We start from the raw sequence: 13,788 nt of genomic DNA, 5'->3' as shown, positions 1-13,788 counted from the left end.
CATCTATCATTTTGGTCATTTGGTTAAAAACTTTTTGGACAATTTTCAAAGCTTCATAACTCAATCATTTCTTAACCAAATTCGACCCATAATATATCAAAATGAAGATAGAAAAGTGTAGAACAAGATTATACCATTTGGAAGTTCAATGGTTGCTGAAGATGGCTGGAAAAAAGTCTCAAAGGTGACTAATCCGCGAAAAAAACTGGAAAACTTGTTGGAAACTGGGTAAACTTTAAACGTTCATAACTTCTTCAATACTCAACGAAATTGAGTGATTCAAAAATAAAAATCATATTTCTCGACGAGATGAAGAGAATGATACCTTTCTTGACTGATAATTCCCCGTGGTTTGGCCAAAAAAGGGCTCAAAGTGGCTAACCATTTTCGAGTTAGCCACTTTTAAGCCATTTTCAGGCCCACGAAAAGTTAGCCATCGAAAAAAATACCATTCTCTTTGTATCATTGAGAAGTATGATTTTCGTTTTTGAATCACTTGATTTCGTTAATTATTGAAGAAGTTATGAACATTTAAAGTTTACCTAATTTCCCGCGAGTTTTCCAGTTTTTTCGGCGGACCAGTCACCTTTGAGGCTATTTTCCGGCCATCTCTGGCAACCATTGGGCTTCCAAATAGGTATAATCTTGTTCTACACTTTTCTGTCTTCATTTTGAGATATTATGGGTTGAATTTGGTTAAGAAACGATTGAGTTACGAAGCTTTGAAAATTGCCCAAAGAGTTTTTAACAGAATGACCAAAATGATGGATGGTGGACAACCTCAGGTACCATTTCTATTGATTTTCAATCTCAAGGACCAAAGTGATGAGTTATGCAAATCTCAAGGATCATTTTGGCTATTTAGCCCTAATAGAAGTGATTTTACTCAATAGAAGTGATTTTACTCAAAATACATTTGAGCATAAGTACTCTAAAAGAAGTATTTTGAAGCGGACTTTTATTTCTCCATCTTTTTATTTTTCATTATAATCATAGTCATCTAAATGTATCAAATAAATTAACGGTGTAGATATCAAGTAGTATATTCATGATAAACCGTCCATGTATTTGATATATTTAGAGGACTAAACAAACTCTAATTCGAATAATTTTTGCAAAGATGATCTTTAAATGAATCTCAAGAACATAAATTGTTTCGTTTATAAAAAATTATACATTTTTTTCAAAGTAGAAGACTGGTTCATTCTCCTGAAGATGCACACAACTATCCAAAATGAAAAGCAGGCCCTTGGCCTGCCAATCCAACCCAACAATACCTTCAAGGCTTCAACCAACAAGCTTTTTTTTACGGCTTCAACCAACAAGCTTTTCAACACAAGTAAAAGAGTGTGAACCGCAGAACATTCTTAAGTCAATGCTATTTCCGCCTAGCAGTCCGCTAAAACATAAAACAAACCTTTTGACCAAGTCCCACTAACCCTACCCTAAGAAATTTTGCACTTCCCTTGTTTGTAGAGGCGCTCACTAGCTATATATGTCTCAATTCTTAGTGTGATTAGTGACCATGGGAACACAACAATTCGTATGTTACTCATAATTTTAAAGGCTTGAAAGCTTTCGCTCATGCCGCCCCTATTTTCTACGCATTTTAGCACAACATTTGTAGATAGAGTAATGTTTAAGAGACAAAATTTTTGAACCAAAATTTTCAACTAAATGATGCACACCAATAAGAAATAAGCATGTTAATCAACAATTAAGTAATAATTCAATCATCACTATTCACAACATTTGATTTACAAAATTTAATTTACAAATTTTATCTCTATAACATTACCCTTATAGATAACTCTGTATATTATCATTGCACAAGCCAAAAGAGCGAGGGTAGGCATTGAGTCATAATTAAGTTGTCGCTTGGGTTAGCTCAAATGGCGAAGTTGAGTGAGACTTGAACCTTTGGCTAATTAATCACATTGGACTTCGACAATATTGTGCAAATTAAGTATTTTTCATCATTTCATTATTTTTGTCACAAAACCTAGTGATCGACATAAAGTCACATGTCTAATCACATAGCTAGGTTAGATGTCATCATATGACTAAAACATCCACAAGTTAGATCCTTAAGATTAGGGGTGGGCGTTTGTGCGGGTCAACCGATCAACCCGACCAACCCAACAAACATTAATTGGGTTGGGTCGGTTAAAAGCCCAAAAAAAATAATTTCTGGGTTTAAACTCGGCCACCCGATCCATAGCCACTATTACATGGGTTGCAATATTACAAACCCGCCGAAACTTGGGCACCTGAATATAGATATATGGTAGCTAATTTATGCGATTTCCTCTCAATTCTGGAATATCCTCCTTTCGTCAAACCCTCATACCCAATTTCACTCCTCCTTCCGTCAAACCCTCAGACTAACTCCAACCCTTTGAGTAATCTCAAAATTTGGCTTCTAAACCCACCACATTTCACTCTAACCTTTGGCCTAAATTTTGATTTTGGATTAAAACTCAAAATTGGGCCAAATACTAGGTTTTAACCCCACTGGTGCAACTAAACGCGCCAAGTAAAGGCCACCTGCATGGGATTTGACGTGCCTGTTTGAATCTCACACCCCAACTTTTCCAAACCAGACATGCTGGGTCCCATGCACATCGGCATGTCTACAAAATAGAAAGGCTTGTCAGCAAGAATTGAGAGCCTAACTACTCTTTGATTTAATCCAACAATTTGGATCTTTGGACCGTTGACTAATCCAACGGCCCAAATTCAACTTTAATTTTTTTTAGTTTTATATTTATAAATTTATTGAATCCAACGGTTGATATTTAATATAATCAAATCCAATATTAGAAAAAGATTTAAAGACTCCAATTTAAATTCAACGGCTAAAATTATTTAAAAAAAATTATTTAACTCAAACTTTACTAAAAAAACTCTACAAATCCCTACGTATTTGTTCAAACATCCATACAAAATTCACTTTTTTCCTACAATTCTTCCAATTTTTCTCTGTACCATCTTACAAAAACATTTGTATCATGCGTTTCATATTCTTTCATGCATTTCATATTCTTTCATAGTGTTTAATGAGTTTCATAGTGTCAGTTTAGTGGTTTTTCAATATTTATCGGAATTTAAATATTTTTAAGTTAAAATGTTCATAAAATTAATTTAGGATAGTCTACATAATTTTTTTAAAGTTAATTAAAAATTAACCTAAATTCATTCTTTAATAATTTGAAGCTAAAATTTTAGGCTATAATGGTTGGAGCAGAAAAGTTGTTTCTTGGTAAAAACCTAAATTTTCTAGGCTAAAAATTTAGATTTTATTCCAAGGGTTAGAGATGGTCTCAGACAATTCAGAAATCAAGAAATTAGAAATCATGCAATAATCAATTTTACCCCTGATTATTCTCTATGGCCTCTTTGAGATCGATTTCTCCTCTTCTCTCAGTCTATAAAAACCTTATAATTTCATTGTTGTTATCTGCACCGCTGCATCCCAAATCCCTAATATCTCAGTTCTTGTCATTCTTGATCAAGTGGCTATTGCTTTTAGGTGATGATTTTAGTCTTTCACTCAAATTTTGTTCAAATTATTTTCATGTCCAACTATATTGAAATTCTAACACGATTGTCTCTTTTTGGTGCAGTTTTCTGGGGCTTTGTATTCCTGGGTGGTTAAGCTTGGGGAACTTGCGGTGAAAGCTGCTACTTAACTTTTGGTGAGTTTTAATTTGAGTATTGATAATAAATTAATTGGAATATTAGACTATGCCTTTCTCTCTATTTAAGTAGTTAGGTTTCTTAGTCAGCAAAAAGAAAAAGCAATTCAAGCTCTTTATTTCCTCCCAATTTGTGCTTTTGAAATCTTTTTCACATAGGAAGCAGTATTGGCTGCTTCTCTTTGTGTTCTTATTACGCTTGTTTTTCTCTTGTCGCCTTTTTGGGATCCTATGGATGAATATTTCAGAACGGAAAGAAGGCTTTGTTTTTTTTCTTTTTTCTTTTTTCTTTTTTTTGTTGATTTTATCTAATTATAATGATGCTTTGTTAAATTTAAATTAACAGTATATTGATTACTATTAAATGAAATTTCAAATGTGAAATTTGCAGAATGTGTATAAGTGTAAATTCATGTATAGTTGTGAATTGATGTATTACATATCGCTTTTGGTAATTTCCAATTTTTTTTTATATCTAATAGACTAATACTAATGTATTGAATCAATACTACACATTCGGATTATATGCATGTTAGAGTGTTTTTTTTTTCTTTGTTTTTTTCATTTGTTTTCTATTTATTTATTTGACATTCATATTGTATTTTCTTTTGTCAAATTGAGTGAAGCTACTGGAAAAGTAAGTTCTCAAACTTTGACCAACGCTGATGCTTCGTCAATGCCACCTCCTCCACTTGTGGATAATGGTAAGAAGAAAAAAGCAAGTAAGAAAATGTCCACTGTGTGAGATCACTTCACCAAAGTTGATGGTGGTGAATCTTTTGATCCCAATGACCCTAGAGCTGCTTGCAACTAGTGTAAGAAGAATTATGCTTGTGATACGAAGAAGTGTGGGACCTCTTGTTTGTGGAACCATTTGTCTAGTTAGTGTAAAAGGTATCCTCATGGGTTGAGGACAAAAAACAAAAAATCCTCAACTTTGGGGAGAAAGATGGTAATAGGAGCCTTATAGCAATTGGCTTTAGTAAGGAAGCTTGTAGGGTTGGGTTAACCAAGATGATAGTTCTTGACGAGCTACCCTTTAGCTTTGTTGAGAAGGAAGGGTTTAAGCTTTTCTGTGGTATTAGTTCCCCAAAATTTACTCCACTCTCATGCATAACTATTGCGAGAGATGTGTTTCAATTGTATTTGGATGAGATGAGGCTTTTGAAAAATGTGTTGACCACAAATGCATAAAGAGTTTGCCTTACCATTGATTGCTAGACATCTACACAAAACGTTAGTTATATGGTTTTAACTGCTCTTTTTGTTGATTGTGATTGGAAATTGCATAAGCGCATATTGAATTTTTATCTTGTACCTAATCACAAAGGGGAAACAATTGGGAAACTAATTGAATGGGGAATATAAAATGTGTTCACTGTCACTGTTGATAATGCTTGAGCAAATAATCAGGCTGTTAATTATGTGAAAAAGGAAACTGAGAAATTGGAAAACTAATGTACTTGTTCTTGATGGTGTGTACATGCATTTACGATGTAGTGCTCATATTGTGAATCTGATAGTGTCTGAGGGGTTAAAAGAATTGTATTTTCTTTTGTGAGGTCCTTGCCCTCAAGGCTAAAAAAAATAAAGGAATGTGTGGATCGTGTGAAAATAAAGTCTAAGGGTATTGTGCTTTTAGATGTACCAATAAGGTGGAATTCCACCTATTTAAAGTTGGTTGATGCCTTTAAGTTCCAAAAAGCATTTGAAAGGTTGGAGGAAGATGATGGACGTTTTGTTATTTACTTTATAGATGGTGATTAATAAAAAAGGGTTGATTCCTCCTACAACTGATGATTCGGATAATGCATCAATTTTTGTTAGGTTTCTGAAAACATTTTATGATGTGACACTCAAGTTCAGTGGATCTTTAACTATGACTTTTAATACTGCATTTCATGAGATGTGTTCAATACAACGAGAACTAACAGTTCTTGGTAGCAGTGGAGATCATTTGTTGCAAAAAAAAATGGCTATTAGTATGAAACTCAAGTATGAAAAATATTGGGGTTATGTGAAAAATGTTAATAAACTGCTAATTATTTCAATGGTGCTTGATCCAAGATTTAAATTGGATTATGTTTCATTTTGCTTCAGTTTTGTATATAGTGCAGATAAAGTGATTAAGTTGAACAAAGGTGTTAAAGATGTGTTACTGCATCTTTATGACTTTTATTTGAAGTCTAATGAACAAGCTCCCCAAGCTCCGAATATTGGTTCATCTAGTAGTAGTGCAGCAACGATTGTTGATGGTAGTTCTATTGAAGATGCAAGGTTGTCGTTTTTGAAGATAAGAAAACAGAGAAATAGTGGTGAGTTAAGAAGTGAGGTGGATAGGTTCTTATTGGAACCTCCTAAGAATCCAATGCATAAGCAATTTAATTGCTTGAAATGGTGGAAGGTCCACTGGGAAAAATATCCAATTTTAGCTAAGATTGCAAGGGATGTGTTTGTAATACCAGTTTCCACAGTGGCATTTGAATCTATCTTTAGCATTGGAGGGCGTATTCTTGATGATTATAGGAGTTCCCTGGCTCCTAAGATGATAGAGGCACTGATTTGCACACAAAACTAATTAAAGTCATCTCCTATCTCTTCAGAAGTTGAATCATCATCCATTAATGAGATGGAACTCCATGAGGAGATCATATCAGGTAATAAACTATTTGCACTTGTATTTGGTTTTCATTTTTCAAGTAAATACTTTTTGACTTGTTTTACTTTCATTTGTATATGTTTTGTAGAGTTTTTAGTTGCTTCCACATCTAAAATGGATACCATTGAGTAATACATGGTTGAGTTAAGGTACTTTGCAATTTCTATAAACTAATCAAATCTAATCTTCTATTTAAATTCCAATGCTTTTGTATTATCAGTTTACTGATTTAATGAATGTTTTTAATCCATTGTAGGCTTGCAACTCCTCTTGAGAGCAACTCCACCCCTAAAGACTTTGCGCCAGCACCTAGCCCATTTATCCACTTCAGTGAACAATAATAAACCCTAATGAACAGTAATAGGCCAAAGCATCTCCACCCCAAAAAAAATGTGCTGGCACCCAGTCCATTTAAAATATTAAATAATTTTTTTATAAAATAATAAATAAAAAAATAGTTTTAATTTCAGATAGGATTTTTAACCAATCTCGTCACGCCACGTGTCATTATCCGAACGTACTATTTTGTGAATAGATTTCCGCTAAGATTTTCAACCAATCCTGAGAACCCACGTGTCACTTCCTGTTTACAATAATTTAGGCAAGATTTCGATAAGATTTTTAACCAATCTTGTCACGCTACATGTCATTATCCGAACGTACTATTTTGTAGATAGATTTCTGATAAGATTTTCGACCAATCCCGACAGTCTATTCAAAAAAATTAATTTTTTTAAAATTTTTCTGTATTTTTTAAAAAAATTTCACAATTTTTAATTAATTTTTAATAAATTTTAATGTTGTAATTAATCTGGACCGTTGGATTTGAAAAATAATCAAATCCAACAGCCAATTAGCTGCCACGTGGCCAACGGTCAAAATTTTGACCGTTGGGCCTTTTTTTTTTGTTTAATTTTTGGTGAAAAAAACGTGGACCGTTGATCTGTGATCGGACGGTTCATTTTAAAAGTCAAATTTAAATTTTTTTTACCTTTGGAAATCCAACGGCCTACAAAAACTAGCCGTTGGAAATCCAACGACTCTGAGGAGGGCCACGTAGCCCTCAGCTGTTCGAAGCCCACTTGCGCTGAAACGCGGAGCCCGCCACCTGCAGCGCTGTCCCTACTCGCGCCCAGTCGCGAGTGTTGTGCATGCGCCAGAGTTTTGGACCGGCTTCTGGATCTGTTCGAAATGGACTGGCCTGCTGCCTGGCATGAGCTGGGTGCCAGGCTGTTTCACGGGCTGGAGCTTTTGGACAGCAGGCCGGGCTGTTAATTGGACAGGTGCTGGGCAAAAAAAGCTCCGGTGGAGCTTCTCTGAATGCTTTGGACCTTGACTGTGGGAATAAATTAGTGATGTCATCTCATGTTGCTTAGGGTCATCAAAATTTGCTTCTCAAAGCTCATGCACACTGCCACATCATAGCAATGATCCATCCAAAATCGCATTTTATATGATTCGTTTTGCTGATTTTATTTTCTAGGATTTGAGTTTTTATCTCCTGATTATTTTTTGTAGAGGTATTAATTTTCCTTTTTGACTGGAAATTTGAGGGTTTTAAGTATAATGCTATCAAATTAATTCTATTTTTCTAATTTTCTGATTTTGGTGCAAAGCACGGAGTGCTAATATACTGATCCTGGGATTTTTTGTCTTTGCAGGATTTTGGTCTTTGAAATGGGTATGTGTTGTTTTTAACATTTCGGTTCTCACGTATTCCGGTTTTTTATTTCTGTTGTCTGCCTCTTTGTAAAAATAGTTGTAGTTTTCTGAGAAGGTTGGGACTTTAGTTATATTTTCTGTGTAATCTCAATTGAGTTTAAGACTCTCAAAACAAAGGAAAACAGATAAGAGTGATTAAAATTTTGCATCCGAATCGAGGAATTGCTTGCTGCACTAAATCATCATATTGTTCTTCATATTTTGGAAACAGATTTTTATTTTTTGGTTTTTTATTATTATTATTATTTTGCTGTTATTAGTATGAATTTTGTTTGATGGGAGGCTGGTTGAGTGTGGAAAAGATTGTATGGGTCCTCTGTATTTGAAGGAAGATTTTCATAAAATTCCAGTATTTTTTTGCAAGTAATTACTTTTGTGTGTTTGAACATTGTACTATTGTTTCTTGCCATTTTCATTTTTATTTTTGTGTTATTTGAAGCTAAGCTATACATATTTCTCGATAACGTACCAGCAATTATGTTTCCATAATCTGAATGACTTGCAAAGATTTGTTGCAATTACTCTGTGAACTTTAGTATTGTATAATATTTCAATCAGTTGAATATATTTTTAACAAATTTTTGTATCAGATTCTTTTGGGGATGTGAGCAATCTCTATAAATCATTTGTTTCCCTTTTAGATTGTGAAAGAAAAGGGGATACTGGAACTTTCGTGACCTTTGATAATCAATACATTTTGGAAAGCAGTTTTTCCGTTTCTTATTACTTGATGTGGACGCGGTACTCATATCAAGATTTTTTACCATAATGTTTAGCTTCATAGTTGTGCATATTTCAGTTGATCCTCTCTTTTGCTCATCTCCTGCAGAAATGGATGAGTTTGGGAAATGGGTTGTCTGATTCCAAAGCTAAAGACTTGAAGGAGATTTGAGTAGTTGGAGCGTTTCCCCTAAGTTTGATTCACGAAATTCAGTATCTTACAAGCTTATTCATGTAAACATTTTTATGAAATATTATTACTGCTTCTGAGTAAGCCTTTGTTTGGAGCACGTTGGAAAGGCTCGAGATGTTGGTGTCAATAGAATTGTGCTTTTCCTCAAAGTTTCAGATGCTTTGAAAGGTTTTCCTCTTACTCTCCGGCTTTTGTTCAACTGTTTTGCAGTGTGATTTGATTTTTTGGATGGCTTTTCTGGATTGTTCTTAATTTTATGTTTTCTGTTTGCATTTGATTTGGTTCAATGGAGCTAATATGTAAATTATCAAATAAACTTATGTAGAGACATGGGTTCAGCCTGAATAGAAATCCTAATATTGATATTGGTTAGATTTTTTTTTTTTCCTTGTTCTTTTTATTTTTTATTAATTTTTGAACAATTTAATTTATTAGTTTTAAGTCCTATTTCACACAATCAACCAACATGCTTGCAATTTTGTCTAATAGTCTAAAATTCATATAATCATTTTATAAACTGGGATGTGTGAGGAAGTGTATCTCAATCTGAAATTATACATTTGTGTTTAAATTAAGCATGTGTTTGGTATTTGTGAATTTACAACTGCTTAATGTTAAGGTTAATACTGATTGCCAAATTTTTGTGCGGTTTTCAATCCCGCAGCATCGTGTGGGCTATTCTTTGCTAGTGGGTTTTAAAAATCACTACCCGAGCTTGTTGGGTCAACCAACAGGTTTAGGCCTAACCCGGACCGACCCCGTCCATTGCCCACCCCTTAAGATAGCTATATATAATAATATACGTACTTTCAAGTTTTGCTTCAACGTGTGAGATTCTTTCCACTTATTAACTAGTTTAGCTTAGTCATATATATTCAACTTTGACCTAATCTTGTCACAATCAAACCTAATTATGGTCTAATCATACAATCCCAAGTAGTTTCTGGTAACATGATGGCACCAAGATATTGGAGTTAGATATAATCCAAATGTAGCAAGGAACAAAATAGTTAGGAACAGTTGAGATCCAGTAATAGCAATAAAACATGGCATGTGCATAAATGGTGTGACATAATATACCAAAGTGCACCACCTCCTTTAAATATACTCCAAAGTTTTACAACATATAGAGGAAATATCACATTTTTCACACAACCTAAACACACAAATTACAAATATATGTTGTTCCCTACAAGGTCCTTTGGGTGTTGTTATGAATAAGGTTCTAAAAGATGTTAGGTGTTAGTCAGGGTAGTGGGCTGGGGTTTAGAGCCTAGACAGCTAGACGGACTTAAGTAAATTTATTATATATTATATAAATAAGTGTCTATTGGTACTTAAAAGATACATAATTATACTAAGATACACAAATTTCAAAATAAACATATTGAGCACATGGGGAACAAGCAAGCATATAATGAGTGTTCATTTAAGTATTCAACAAGTCTTTTACATTTTATTTAAAAAATAAAATGCAAAGCGGATGCTTATGCGGGTCTAGGTAGGCTAGACCGGCGCCTAGGCAGATGCCGAAGCAGTTCTAGGCCCCTTTGCTTAATCTTCAAATGCCTAAAAATTAATCGGAACGATGACCAGCCGCCTAACGTCTAAACGAAACCCAAACGACGCTAAGTAGAACTTAAATAGCGGTAGGTGAAGATTTTTAGAACAGTAGTTATAAAAGCATCATATGTCATTTGCTTTACAAAACCAGTAAAAAAACCAAGCAAAGCGGCACCATCTCATAAGACTTGCAACTCCCATTTGCACATGATTGGCTTTCGGCTCTCATGCATTTGTAATGAAAGGAAAACAAATTTAAGCACGTGCCATTTGAGGGACAATTTCCACGTGCCTTAAGTTAGTTATGAAAACAACCTTTCCTTTTGAGAAAGGAGGACTTGACTAGCTAGATGAATGACAATATGTAATGTGAGTGAAAGTACGTGATAATTGCAATGCAAGTGGGCTGCAATACATGCCTAGTTGTATGACAACGGCGTTTGTGGAACAAGTCTTATCCATGCCTGTGTTGTTTATTTCTCCTCTTGCTTTAACGATGTCCATTTTCTTATTGTATGTGAGAATTTGAGGACTGGCCTACAACATTCACAAGTATTTAGTATTATCACTATTCATTAATTGGATATGTTCTGTAAATGTCATTACAACATATTTGATGTTCAAATAATGATAGCAGTGAGTACTTATAAGTATTGTAACAAAATTCGACATTTTAAGTGAGTCTAGATACTAGCAATTACTCATATAATAATCAATATATTATACTTGTGTACAGAAATGGTTCTCACTACGCCCTTCAAAGTGTTTCTAGCTAAAGCATTAATCTCGAAATTAGACCTGGCAAATTCATGCACAACCTATTAACTCAACACGAAACAAAATCCCTTGGAACCCACTAAATTCCCCATCCAAACAAACCCTGTTTTTGGATTTGAGAGAAACATATCAAAAGATATTTTTGTTGATTGCAATAATTAAACTTGTTTCTAACAAAGACATGTTCAATATGATTAATCCGCGTCAAATGTAAAAATAAAATTTTCATTTAAGAGTAAGGCGTCAAATTCGTAATAATATGAGACCACATTCAATTAAAAGAGATGATGATTATCCATTAACAAAATATCTCAATTTTGAGCTTTTGTCTCCACCTAACGTGCAAGTAAATAGGATTACGAGTCAATTGCATCAACAAAGCAAAACAAACCCTGCAAATTCCACCACTCATGAATTGCAATACAGTACTTTTCATTTTTGGAATGCAATCTGAAAAGACAAAAGGCCGCTACCTACACGCAATGTCATAATATAGCAAGTGTGAGAGAGAGGTAGAGAAAATTAGAGGGAGAAAGGGAGTGAAGGATAGAGATATAAAGAGAGTGAAAGAATTTCTCACGTGGCCAAATGCCAAGCCAATATTTGGGGCACGTTTTTTATGCTTTTTATTTTTATCAAATACTCTCCTATAACAAACCATCTCTTTATTTTTATGATTTGATTTAATTCTTGGATGGAATAGTAGTCTCTCCTCCTGGCGGCTATCGGAAGCGGAGTGCAGCTCGTACGTTCAACTTTCTCCGATGGCCACTTCTGAACCACAGTCGGATTCTCACAAAACTCCAACGTAAGTTCATCAATGTTTTCATGCCCGAAATGCTATGATATTTTTCCGAATTCACACGCACATAAGTGATTCCTAGCCGTGGACGTATAAGATTGACGATGAAATCACACTTACATTAATGGATGATAAGTTATGATCATTTTGTGCTTGTGTATGGACGATTTCGAAAACATAGCCCTTTTCTTTTGGTTTTACAAGAGATTGCTTTTGATATATCATGCCAAAAATTTGAAATGACCAAACAAATGGTTAATTCTATCTGTTTGCTTGTTGATGTCTCTTTTGGAAACCGTAAAGAGACTTCCCTGATATCTCTTTGCTTTCCCTCTAATCTTTGTTAGGGGTGACTCAATTCGGAGCGAAGAACAAATTACGATTTTCCATAATGGACAAGTTTTTGTTAGCGACGTGACGGAACTTCAGGTACTTCGTGTATTGTATGAAATAGGTTTGCATTTTTAGGGAAAAAAACTGTAGGTTCTCTCCAATGTGTATGAATATGATCCGTTTCTTTATATCTCACTCGTTTATTTCATGTTGCATTCAATGTAACGTGGTATTGTAGATTTTCCGGTATATCTATGAGAGTCAATGCTATATGACAACATTGTAACAAACAAAAAACAGAAGAGGAAACTGAGAAATGAAAGGAACAGAACAATCAGAGTCGTGCCATGAAGAATGGTTTCAAAACTAAAAAAGTTCTGGGTAGAAAAGAGGATGTGCAACAGAAGTGTTAGTCAACAAGTAGCTCGAGTCCAACCCTGTGAACCCAACATAAGTGTTATTAATCAGTAGTCAATCATTATTGTTTTTAATTTTTTTCATGTTTTTGGTACATCTGAATAGAATGATTTCGATCTTGACCATGTTTTCGAAGGACAATTAGGATTTCAATTTAAGATAAGCTTTGAACTTTTTTTTTTTTTCAAACGAAAACTTTAACGACAAAGAGTTACCAGACAATCTGATATGTTAAGTTTATCTGGTGTAGGCTAGGGCCATAATTTTGTTGGCAGCTAGAGAAATGGAAGGAAGAGACAGATCGATGTGGTCCAGCGCAGCATTGCTTGCCTTTCACTCTCGAATTTATGGGCCTCCAGGTGTCTCCCTGAAGAGGTCTCTTCAAAGCTTTCTCCAAAAGAGAAAGCAAAGAAGTCAAGCAGCTTCTCCATACAACTCCACCACCAACCTATGAGTATAGGCTGGTTTGGTATTGATATGCTTTGAAAAAAAAATTGATTCTGCTATGTTGTGAGAATAAACTCATTTTTGTTGCTTCACGTTTTTAGCTTTTTTTCCGTCCAAAACTGTGAAAATAAGTTGTTTTTAAGTGTTTACCAAACATCTTTTTTAGCTTAGCTTTTTTTTTATACCCACTTTTTATAAAAGTACCTTAGTACCAAACTAGTACTATATCTCATCAAATATTATTTTATTATTTTAGGTGCTGTTTAATTAATATTAGAGATCAATTCATGTATCTTTTTCATAAGAACTCATAGTGATGCACTGCGTTTTAACCACTTTTAATAATGTTTATTTTTCATAGTTTTCTAGCCATTGAACTTGGCCATTGTATGTAAGTATTCCTTTTTTGAGCCGTTGTACCTAGCCATTGTATGTATTTCATTGTATGAACAAACAT

At 34.3% G+C, this 13,788-nt stretch overlaps 1 protein-coding gene and 1 long non-coding RNA gene across 2 annotated transcripts; both read left to right on the top strand.

Annotated features, from left to right (window-relative positions):
* The first annotated feature begins 7,686 nt into the window (after positions 1-7,686).
* LOC125473724 lies at positions 7,687-9,357 on the top strand. Its single transcript, XR_007255523.1, has 2 exons — positions 7,687-8,038; positions 8,909-9,357. It is a non-coding gene; the product is annotated as an uncharacterized LOC125473724 (long non-coding RNA).
* A 2,536-nt stretch (positions 9,358-11,893) lies between these two features.
* Positions 11,894-13,783, top strand: LOC103966501 (protein TIFY 5A-like). The gene is made up of 3 exons (XM_048576865.1): positions 11,894-12,140; positions 12,482-12,563; positions 13,135-13,783. Exons 1-3 carry the CDS (start codon positions 12,097-12,099, stop codon positions 13,336-13,338), a joined length of 330 nt encoding a protein of 109 aa, XP_048432822.1. The 5' UTR covers positions 11,894-12,096; the 3' UTR covers positions 13,339-13,783.
* The last annotated feature ends 5 nt before the right edge of the window (positions 13,784-13,788 follow it).

Source organism: the organism of the source record quoted next, unplaced genomic scaffold (assembly GCF_019419815.1).
Source record: "Pyrus x bretschneideri cultivar Hongxiangsu unplaced genomic scaffold, Pyrus_bretschneideri_v1 Contig93, whole genome shotgun sequence".
Lineage (NCBI taxonomy): Eukaryota > Viridiplantae > Streptophyta > Magnoliopsida > Rosales > Rosaceae > Pyrus > Pyrus x bretschneideri.
This window is presented reverse-complemented; position numbering and strand designations above follow the sequence as displayed.